Source organism: Populus euphratica, unplaced genomic scaffold, assembly GCF_000495115.2.
Source record: "Populus euphratica unplaced genomic scaffold, PopEup_1.0 scaffold86.1, whole genome shotgun sequence".
In the NCBI taxonomy this organism is placed as follows: domain Eukaryota; kingdom Viridiplantae; phylum Streptophyta; class Magnoliopsida; order Malpighiales; family Salicaceae; genus Populus; species Populus euphratica.
Genome location: NW_011499880.1, coordinates 120,651 through 132,922, shown reverse-complemented (window position 1 = coordinate 132,922; position 12,272 = coordinate 120,651). Strand labels below are relative to the sequence as shown.

The 12,272-nt window shown below is 31.0% G+C and overlaps 1 protein-coding gene across 1 annotated transcript; it reads left to right on the top strand.

Moving 5' to 3' along the window:
* The first annotated feature begins 4,895 nt into the window (after nt 1-4,895).
* Nucleotides 4,896-11,756, top strand: LOC105129143 (Met-10+ like family protein). The gene is made up of 9 exons (XM_011031085.1): nt 4,896-5,859; nt 7,896-7,994; nt 8,845-8,964; nt 9,068-9,234; nt 9,866-9,936; nt 10,149-10,291; nt 10,683-10,794; nt 11,219-11,331; nt 11,482-11,756. The coding sequence occupies exons 1-9, from the start codon at nt 4,984-4,986 to the stop codon at nt 11,647-11,649; spliced, it is 1,869 nt and encodes a 622-aa protein (XP_011029387.1). The 5' UTR covers nt 4,896-4,983; the 3' UTR covers nt 11,650-11,756.
* The last annotated feature ends 516 nt before the right edge of the window (nt 11,757-12,272 follow it).

The following is a 12,272-nucleotide window of genomic DNA, read 5'->3' as shown; positions in this document are numbered from 1 at the left end:
ATCAGCACTGTTTTTTCGACGTTTCAGCTTTTTAATTTTATTATTTTAATGTGTGTCCTTTCACCCTTTCACTCTTTATATCTCAATCCTTCTTTATTGTTTTGTTCTAAAAATATTTTAAAAAATTTAAAAGTTTTTTCTTATTTTTTATTTTAAATTAATATTTTTTTAATAATTTTAAATTATTTTAATATATTAATATTAAAAATAACTTTTAAAAAATAACCATAAAATCACCACCAAACAGCCGAGACTTTCAATCCTGATTCAAGTAAAAGTAACTTGACGAAGCACACACTTGCTTAAATTTGAGAGACATTTTCTTTTCTTTTTTCCTCAAAGGGGATAGAAACAAAAAGGTGGGCTCATATAGGAAATTTCCCTCTCATTGTACACTGTCTCGATTTTTATTTTTTCAATCTCAGATTTATTTGACCTTGTGGCTCAACATATTTTAATTAAATAAATATATTTTAATTAATTTTTGTATATTTTTGAAATATTAATATTAAAAAATATTATTGTAATATATTTATAAAAAAACACTTTAAAAAAAATCTGTTACCTTTTCCAATAAACCATCTAACTATTAAAAAAAATCGAATCACCTCAAATTTTTAATTCCTCCACTTTATCTTCTCTCATCACAATGTGAAAGTTTACCAGTAAAGTGTTTTAAAATGCTTTTTTTTTTTGATAAAAACGAGAGAAAAGAAAAGGGATAAAGGAAAAAGACAATCTTGTAGGTATTTCTTTTTAATCATTTATGAAGAAATGGGATGAGAGTGAAGGGATAAAAATTTTAAAAAAAATTATTTTAATAAGCCAACATAATCTGATTATAGAAAATTATTTATTTAATTCACTCTTCATCACAAATCAAATATTTTTTTTTAATATACTAATATAAAAAGATATTTTAATATATTTTTAAATAAAAATTACTTTTTAAAAGCACTTTATATATAATACCTGACACACTTTTAGTATACAATAAACTCTACTTATTTTAAACTAGTCTAAGTCACCATGCAGCACATTAATATCAACAATTCTATAGCATAAAGTATATACTTTAGATGGAATCCAATGACAATTTGAATGGGCTCTTGATAGAAAATTGATGATGCACAAACCATAGGTTTTAGGTTTGGGAACCCTAAAAAAATTTAATTATTTTCTCTAACTTTATTTTTGTCCATTTCCACTAGAGTAATAAAGCTTCTTAAAGCATTCATGATATTTTTCCTTTTCCATTTATGGTATATATGTTTTTTTTAAACAAATAAAATAAAAAACATGTTATCTTTTTAAAGTAATAAAACAGAACACTTATTGATAACACGTGCACCATCATCAATTACAAAAGATGGATTGAATTACTGAGGAGGGAAAATTAATAATATCTCAAGATGGAAACATTGCAAAATATTTTGAAAACTTTTAATACGTCTAGCAACTAGAAGTTGGCTCAATCAAAAAGTTAGGTTTTAAGTTATATGGTTCACCCAGTCAACTCAAATCTATCTAAAATATAAAATAAAAATAAAAATTTTAATATTTTATATGAAAAAAATAAAAAACAATTCATATGAATATAAATTATACATGTTATAAATAATAAAATTTAAAAAATTATTTTAAAAAAAATATATCTTTTATTATTGAAAAAATATTATGTTAGTATGTTATTCTTTTAAATTAAAGTATTTAAATCAAATAAATTTTTTATTCCACATTGAAAAAACATAATTTTTTTCTATAAACATAATATATATATATATATACTAAAAGACTTCAAATTAAAAAAATATTTTTTTTTTGTAAATATAAGATATATATATATATAATAAAGGATTTTAAATTTTAAATTGAAAAAATAAAATATTTTTCTAGTATTTATATAGTAAATTTTAAAAATAATTAATAACTAACTAAAAAATATATATAAAAAAAAGCCTTTAACTAAGAAAAAAATATATTTAAAAAAAAAATCTTAATAAGATTTTACCGAGTCGCTCAAGTTATACATCAACTCGATGAGTTAATTAAATTTTGCTGGATTTTTGCTTATTATAGTCTTTTGCCGAAGCAGTCTAGTCATTAAAACAATCAGGTCTTAACTTAACCTGTTAAGAGGGTACAACTTTGACACCTATATGCTAGTAATAATTTCCAAGGATCTAACACAAAGGTGTGCCTAAACATCCACTCTCGAAGGTTGTTTCTTGCTATTTTTCTTGGTTGTGATAGAATACTTATTGAAAGTAAAGAATATGATTGGAATAATTCTTATTTAAATATATATTTGTTGTTTTTTAAAAAAAAAAATTCATATGCACAAGTAATGAGAGCATTGGGTTGGAGAATAGGGTTAGTAATAATGAAATTCAAAGGTAACAATTTTCCAATGAGTCACACACTTTTTTGCCTTGAAAAAAAGAAAAAAAAAATCCTAGAAATAGAAGAAATGGAAAAGAGTGGAAACTAATGACAATGTTGTTTAAAAAAATACAAGCAATAATGCATAGGGTTTTTGTAAATTAATCATTAAAATGTTATGATTGCCATTTATATCCATTATATTTATTTTTAGAATAACATTTTGAATATGTCACGCTGCAAGCTTGAGCAAAGTTTTGGATGAAGTTATTCTTTCTGCATCAAGTAAAACTATGATGCATTGTGACATGGGAAAAATTGTGGTATGTTATATTGGACTTTCTAAGATTAGAAGGGAAATTACTTTCCTTTTTCATTTTTTATATAGAATTTATTATTGACTGCTTATTATATAATAAAATTAATAAAATTTGGTTATGAATTGAACCAGCATTACATAGGGGAATGACGTCGAATGAAAGGAAATACATGATATAGAGTGGATATAGTATATGCTTCTAAAAGGAAAACTAGTATGTCAGTTTTGTTTATTTTTTTGTTTTAAAAATATTTTTAAAAAAATTTATTTTTTATTTTAAATTAATATTTTTTTTATATTTTTAGATCACTTTTATACACTAATATAAAAAATAAATTTTAAAAATAAAAATACATATTATTTTGATATATTTTTAAATAAAAAATATTTTAAAAAACAACCACAATTATAATTTCAAACATAATCACATTGTCATAAAAAATAAAAGTGTGTATCCTTGAACCCAAAAAAATGAAGAAAATAAATGGTTATTAGATATTTTTTTATAGTTTCCCTATTTAAAAAAGATTAAAGAAGGAAGAAGGATAATAATATAAAAAAAACAACAATAAATCAACAACTACACTGTATATTAATTAAATCTACAAAACTTCTAAACTTGTCCATTAGCAGGCATCAACGAGTAGGCAAGTGATATGAAGATGACAATTAGTAGATTATAAGTGGGCTTACAATTGTTATTATCAAGAAAACTAGAAACCATCAAAAATATTAGTTCATGTTTTTTGCAAAGGCATTTCATTAATCAAAACTTGAATTATTAAGTTTTTATCTATATTCAGAGCATTAAAATATTTGATTATTTCTTGTGTATTGAGTTATATTATGGCATTACTATAAATCTAGAATAACAAATCTAAAATTGTGGCGGCAGTCTTGGATTTAAATGTGGAACACAAATTGCACACATTAAACTCAATACCCAGCTTAAAAAAGGTCCTTTTAACCAAGACAAGAATAAAAAAACCCAAAATAATTAGCAATTACAATATGATTTTTTCTTTGAAATTATTGCACAAAAAAATCAAAATTATTAGAAAATTAGATTAAAAAAAGAAAAAGAGAAGAATTATTAGATGTCTTGGTGAAAAACAAAATAGAAAATCAATCATTTAAAGGGAAGAGATATAGAAAAAAAGAAGAAGCATGTTTATAGTTGTAGAAGAGAGATTTTTACTCTTTGAAGGAATAGTGGAATAGGCTAATAAGATAGTCGAAAAAAGATATAAGCTTTTTTCTAAAAAAATAAAAAGAAATATAAAATCAAAATAAAAATAATTGAAGATAATTACAATGAAATTATAAGAGTGAATGAAAGATCAAATCGTGACATTTTATAGTTCAATACTAGATAAAGACATAATGATAAAAGAAGTTTGAAGCATAAAATATCAAAAATTGAATAAGAAATCTTACGAGGGAATGATTAAGGTTATTAAAGATATCAATATAAGATTATATGCCAAAATAAATAAAGAAAATGATAGAGTGATATCTGATTTTAATTATACTATATTAAAGACAGTGAACAAGATTTTCAAATAAATGATAGTTGAGGTTAATAACTATTTAGATGAGAAAACAAAAAAAGAAATTAAATCATAAAAAATGATTCTAAACAAAATGAGAAAGATCTATATTGGCCAAAATAGTTTGGTGTTAATAATAATCCTTTATTTGAATTAAGAGTTAATTAACGCCAAGGTTGATATTTAGAATAAAATATAATTAATTTAGAGTTGGAATGATATATAAATTATATTTCAAGTTAACTTTTTTAGAACAAAACCATAATTTATATTAGTTGATTTGGTGAAATTGAGCAACATCCTTAAAAATTTCTAGCAGCAAATATGTTTGTCAAGGTTGATGTTTTGTTTAAAAACATATAATTAATTTATTATTGCATCATTTTGATTATAAAATAGTGTTTTGGTAGTGATTTCTTTTTAATATATTTTTGGTCTGAAAATAAATTAAAATATTTTTTAAAATTTATTTGCAATTAATATTAAAATAATTTAAAAATATTAATTTTATTTTATAAAATTAATTTTTTAAACAAGCATAGCAACGCCGAAGACAAACAGGACCAAAGTGTTGTCTTCGTTTTGTCTTGCGTGAACCGGTAAATCCTTTCTTGGCTAAAAACAAATGGTTAAAGCCAGAGACCCGCTAAAACCTTTCTCTATCCTTACGACCGCGTGGAACACCACTCATCCTGCTCTCAACACACAGACACCACATCCATTGTAAAAACAATGCTCACTAGACTCTTTCTCAGACCCAACTCAGTCATCCTCTCTCCAACTCACTTCTTTCTGTTCCCCAAACTCTCTCTTACAAAACCCACCATAGCCTCTAATACCCTCCCATATGGACCCTCCCTTCGAAAGGGTAAAACCTCACTTCACTGCCCTCAACAGAAACAGCGGCGGCGGCAACAACAAGAATATCAATCTCTTTCTGGCCCAAAACCCCTTTATCAATGCAAAGAAGACCAGGAAGGTGAAAAAGAAGAGGGCCCTGATGATGTTAATATGATAAACGAGGATGACTTCACTCGGGTTTTTGATATTGCTGCGCTTAGAGTTCCTGCAAAGGACTGTTTTTCTCTGGAGAGCAGAATTCGTGGTCATTTATTGAATTGGCCGCGGATTCGAAACATTGCCAGAGTACCTGGAGACGAAATGGAAGAAAGTATGGTTTCTTTGTTGGGAGAGAAAGGAAGTGAAGATGAAGAGAATTTTGATGCTTTTAATAGAAGGATTTATGGGAAAGCAGAAGGAGATGGTGAAGAACTAAGTCCTGTTTTGTTTAGAGAAAAATTGGCGAACGAGTTCAATTCAAGGGGGTTTATAAAGTTCAGGAATTTGGCAAAGATTTCGAGGCCGAAGAGGAAGAAGAAGAAGAAGAAGATGGGAGGAAAAGGAGAAGAGGGGGAGGAAAATGAGAGGGAAAGGAGGGATGAATTTTCTGTGGTGGAGGTTGTGGAAGAGGAGGAAGGAGGGGATTGGAAGGGCTTGTTGGGGGATGAATTCAAGGGGAGGGGGAAATGGATGGGGTCGACGAGGTTGTTGCTTTTGGACGAGAGGTATGCGGAGAAGGGAGTGGATGAGTTGCCCCAAGCTATCAAGGTGGCTAGTCCAAATACTTAGTTGCTCTGTGAGTCAGTTTGAAGGTCTTTCGTTTTTCCATACTGCAATTTTTATTGCTCTTGTTTTGTGTTTAATGTGTCTCGCCATGAATCAGGATTGTGATTTGCTTTTCTTGCGTAACTGACTCTTCAGAAGTATAATTAGCTGCCATCATACTTTGGTTGATGTTGGTTAGCATTTAGTTTTTTCCACTTCATGCTTGTCTTGTTCTGTATTCTTTCCGTAAGCTCTTTTGATTTTGGCAGTCCTCTGATGTCTTCCTTACATTATTAATTGCGTGGCCTGTTCCTTGTCAGTTTCCTTGGCAAGCATAAAAAACAACTAATTGTTTCTCATTAGGATGTAATTTGAATATCTTGTACTTAATGTGCTATTCTATGATTAGCTAGGGCATATACATTAGGAGAACAGTTGAGCTTTATTAAGTATGATTATTTACCATTGTCACCTGGTCTATGCCCTAATTTTAGGACAGCTGATTCACTGGAGAAAAGTTTTTGCCTCGTACTTAATTTGGGAAGCCAGTGAAGCATGCTATTTGATGATGTTTCTTTTTTGCCTTCTGTGAGTATAGGATCTCACAATTTTGTAGAATGTCATGTGGAAAAGAAGTAAAACTATTAACTCTTTCTTGGTTCTGGCAAGCGAAGAATTTAGCACAGAACATTCATAAAATAGGGAAATAAGCATCTTATTTGCATGTATAGAAAAATATGTGACAGTTTATGTGAATTGATTTTTGACGTGGCAGAAGAACCATGGAGAGGAGATACTAATGCACTATGATCAAAGACAAGTAATTATAGCTTTGGACATGTTATCTGATGCCCCTGACACACTGATTTCCAATTCTATGTGTGAAATGATTTTTGCAATGAAAACTTCTGTGATTGAACTATTGCAAAGAAAGCAATCTGCTATCTTCTCTCCCCATGTCTTTTTTACGAGTGGAAAATACTGAAGATATATAAAGAAGGTATCTTGGAAAGGAGGAATATAAAACTTGCACCAAAGCAATGATGTGTGTTTGAATTGGTGCAAGAACTGAGATGTGTCCACTTACATTATAAGACAATTTTATTGATTGAAATTGAACTGGTTATCCCACTCCCTTGGCCTGTGGACCACAAGCACAGCTGTTATTTCTTTTGGTTTTCACATTCAGTATTTGTTTTTGGTGAAACCCACACAACAGATAATCAATCAAAAGTTGTGTTTCAAATCATAGGTTTTTGGTTTGACTGACTAGGATCAGTGATGTGTTTCAAGATTGCCTGAATATTTCAACTGCTAAATGAGTTTTGCTTTCTTATTGGTATTGTAACCTACAGAAGTCAAAAGCATACATCAAGATTCTGAGAATACATCAGAGTTGACTAATTCTTGTGGAATATTGATAACAATCCCAGTGACCAATCCTGGAAGTTGATCATATTGATTCCAGGTGTGAAATATATGCAGCAGTATGCTGAGCCTTGATTGTTATTTCTCCCTAAAATATTCATAGCATTATTGCTATGGTGGGATTTGTATGGCTGCTTCTTATGAGATAATTTCCTTTCCTCAGCCATTAGAATTTATGTCCTGTGAATCTTCAATTTTCAGCTAACCTTAATGATGTATGCTATTCATGTCACCTTTTAGACAGAGCCCCCTACCTTGCAAATAGTCTGTATGTAAATTGAGAGTTTTTCTTTATATTTTTATTAGCTTTTCTAGATCAAATATCATTCCTGTCAACGCTTAGAAAATGTCTCATGCTTTCCTTTTCTCCCCTTGTTTTATGTGTACAACCTTGATATGTAAGTTTCAGACTGGAGTGTCTGGTGGCACTCCTTGTTCTGTTGCCTCAAAGGAAATTGCCCTATACAGCTAATTCTGCAAAACTGCCATGTGTCTATTCTTTTATTCATATAACATGCTCCATAGCACAACATATGCTTCGATGGCAGGTTTCAATTTTTTTCCCTCTTTGTTTGTGATTTAACACCTAACATTCTCCTCCTTTACACCAGGCTCTGGCACAAGAAGCTATGAGAGGGAACTCAACTTCTACCTTTAATCTTGTTAGATGCAAGCTGACTTTGTTTTATGATTACTGGCAGATGAATGAGGTACAGAAAGGGTACCTGCTTTTTTTGATGTGTTCGCTTGCTCTGTTTTGATGGTCAATCTCTTACACTTATATGATGTGAAGTAACTTAAGTGAATTTCCAACTCAGAGGATTTCTAGGTTGATTTTATGTGTTCTTTGAAAAAATACATCAATGGTTGTTTGTAAGTTATTCAGTTACCAAAAATAGGGGAAAAAAGATGAAAATAGCAGGTTTCCAGAAATGCATGTCCCATTGTTATTCAGGAAAAAAACCAAAAGAAAAAAAAAGTAAGGAGTCCCTTTTGCAGGGCTGTAAATGGAACTGAGAAGTTTATGAACAGCCCTCGGTTGGCTCAGCTTGTTCATTTAAAAGGGGACCAAAATTTCAAGCCTCATTTTAGGATCATGATCATTTAGCCAAATATTTTTATGACTTATTGATTGGCTTGTGAACAGGTTTGATCAGGACTCTGAAGATAGAGTTTTATATGCCATTCTATCTATTTAATCTCTACACTCCTTAGCTTTTTTCTTTCCCTTTAGCTACTTTAATTCATAGTAATTTTGTTTATGTAAAACTATTTGCTTTGGTAATCAATGTTATTTTTAATTAAATGACCAAACTTGAACTTGCATGCTTAAAGAAGTCGAATCAAGCTGAGGTCATGTAGGATCCTAAGCTTGAGCTGAGTTGAAGTTTGACCATTGCTATTCTAATTCCAGCTGGGGTTGCATGCACTTAAACTTGGTTGACTGTGTACTGCCTTTTATAAACTGTTGCCCATGAAAGCATCTGCTATTCTCGCACTGCACTGGGTTATTGGAGTGTTGCAAAATCATGTTGGTTTATAATAACTACAGCTTTACAGATCTTGGAGGCCTTACTGCCACGGGATATGATTATCCCATCAGCTTTTGAAACAGTTGGACATATTGCACATCTGAACCTGAGAGATGAGCATCTGCCATACAAGAAGCTTATAGCGAAGGTTCATTCCAGGAACTTCTAGTCTTACAATCTTGAAGATTAACCGTGGAATTGAAACATATTTCCTGAACTACTTTTTTTAATGATTACATCTTCTCCTACAGGTAGTGCTGGATAAAAATAAGCCAAAGATACAAACAGTTGTAAATAAGATTGATGTCATATATAATGACTACAGAACAATGCAGCTTGAAGTTTTAGCTGGAAATCACTCCCTCGTTACCATGGTAGTAGAGAATGGATTACGGTTCCATGTTGATTTAGCAGCAGTGTATGTTCACTTTACTTGCAACATAATTGAGCATTCAACTGAAATATTTAGATGCTTGTTCTTCTCGAGTTTAGCAGAAAGCCATCTTAAAAGGCACTTCTTTCTATTCCCTTCTCAGTCAGGAATCTGCTTCATTCAGTTTTCTGTATTTATCATCTTATGTTTTTGAGGTCCATGTTTTGAACACCCAATTGTCAGTATTGAACATTATTTTATAGTTGATACTCCCAAAAAACAGGCCTTAGCTGTATATATTTATAATCAATTAGGTCTGCTACATAATATGGGAGTGGTAAAGCTTTGACCATACATTAATTGTCCAGAAGCTGGTTTACAGGGTCTCAGGGGCTAACCCCTCCCAAAGCACCCAAATTTCCAGGTTTAAATTTCTCTTGCAGTCATCGAAAGTTTCTTTAACCTATACTGGATCTTATACCTCCCCCTCTCTCTACCTTCCACTGTCTCTCTATCTCTCTCTCTGCAGTTGCTGAATGATCTTTATGTTGTCCTGAGTGGCAGAGTTTGAAGTGGATGTAATTGAAAAACTATTTCCCAGAATTTCAAATTTAATGTAACCAATAAAAGACATAGAGGCAGAAAGGACTTATGTATTTTTTCCCCCTTGATGCAGCTATTGGAATTCCAGGCTTGCTAGTGAAAGGCAAAGACTTCTGAATGGCTTTACGCGCACTGATGTCCTTTGTATGTTTTAATATTTACCTTTTTTTTTTACGTACTTGGAAGATTTTTCATGTATGCTAAGAGTTTTTAGGTCGTAGTTTTTTACCATTGGTCTGTATTTGAATGTAGTTGCTTGCTTACTTGTATCTTCAAGTTTTTCCCTGCATCTCCATTGAATATTTTTATCAATTTACTAACCTTTTTTCCGGTCATGTTTATGACATGATTGATAGGTGATGTTTTTGCTGGAGTTGGGCCAATAGCTCTACCTGCTGCAAAGATAGTGAAACATGTATACGCCAATGATTTGAACCCTTGTGCAGTTCAATATATGGAGAAAAATAGTGTTCTGAACAAGCTTGAGAGGCATATTGAGGTATGATAGTGACTTCCATTTGTGGTTTCTTTAGTTTCCTTTTGCCTATATTAATTAGAAGATCATTCAGCTCCATATAGTATTACTTCATAGTTATCTCCTACCATTTTCTCTGTTCGGAAGTTTGAGCTGTTGAACGTGAATTCTCGTGGAATAAAGATGCATTATGTTCAGCCAATTATGTTGGCCTCTAGTGAGTGAAAATACCATATAAAAAGCGGTTCACGTGCTGTCAAGCAGTGTTTTATAGTCAGCTTGTTTCATAAGTTATCTGACTTCCATATCTTTAATTCTATGGCATGAAGCTTGAGGTTAATTGTTGTAGGTATCTAGCTGCAATTGTTTCTTGTCAACATGCTTCATAATAAGGATATTACATGCCATTTTGTAGATCTTTAACATGGATGGAAGAAGGTTCATCGATGCTATGTATGCCAGTCAGAAAGCTCAGTCCATCACACAGGTGGTCATGAACTTGCCAAACGATGCAGTGGAGTATCTAGGTGTGCAAAGTTTTCCTGGACCGAATGTTTAGATTCTAAAAATTGCATGCACAATCTGGTCATTTCTGTGCAATCATAATACATGCCATTAGTTTTCCAGTCACACTTTCTTTGATACAGACTTCTCTAAGAATGCAATAATTTTGTTTGTGGACATACAATAATGGGAAGCTACCCTTCAAAACACACTGCTGATCGAGCATTTCATTTTGTTTGAAGTGTACTTACTGCTAAGAAACATGTACTTAATTTTCTTGGATAGCCTGTATGTGGCAAGTGATGCTGTTACCTGACAAGCAATTTGGTGCACCGAATTTGAATAACCAGGATAGTTTTAAGCTAGAACCAGATTGTTTCTGAAATTGATGAATTTTGAGAATTACGTGATTCTTTTTATCTATGTTTTTTCCTCCTCTATTCACAGATGCATTCAGGGGGATATTCAAGGATAAACCCAAAGATAAAGAATATGCCTTGCCAATGATCCATGTTTATGGATTCTCCAAAGCTCGTGATCCAGAATTTGATTTCCACGAGGTCTGTTGCTAAAATCTTTTGAGGAACTGTACCCTTTTTTCACCTTTGATAATTATATGCTGGACTTGGAGTGTGTAAGCCTGGTTTTTTATTTTGATTTTTCTTCAATTCCTGATTTTTTTTCACTTTTCCTGAACACTGTAAATGCAGCGGATAAGGATTGCACTGCAAGAGGTGGCAGTTAATGTAGAAATGCGTAGGGTACGGCTAGTTGCGCCTGGAAAATGGATGCTCTGTGCATCATTTAGGCTTCCTACAAGTGTAGCATATGCGCATACCATGTCGAGGATGCGAGCGCATCGAGTTAAATCCTTTTAGTTTTAATTTTCAAATTATTAACATTAAACTAAAAGGATGCTGTTTTTATTGTTCACTACATCGCAAAATATTATTTATTTCAATAGATTTTTTTTTTTTGCTTTCCCCCCCTAAATTTATGTTTCTTTCTCAAATTTGTTTATTTATTGAAAATTGAGATTTATCATCAGCTTGGTTATATAATTTGTGTTATGAATTTAACGGGTTGAATTGTGTTTTTTTTTAATTTTTTTAATATATATAACAAGCTAATTTACTACTAAAACCAAAGATTCAAATTTATCTCAGTAGATTTGCTCATATCTTGAGTGCTGTTAACTCTAAGCTAATTCTGCATCATTTTTCAAGCTTAAAATTTCAAACGAAAGCATTTGCTGTGGATGGAGGTGCCTTGCTATTCTCTTTTCTGTTTATTATTATTATTATTATTATTATTATGATCTGATAAATTGGAAAATAAAACTGTAGAGTCCTTTTGCTCGCCACGACCAGAGTACAGACATTTTTCTGATAAAAAATGCTTTTATGCTGTTGTTTAAAAGTGTAGTTTTGATTATTTTTTAAAGTTTTTTTATTTTAAAATGTATTAAAATATTTTTTTTTAAATTATTTTTTATATCAGC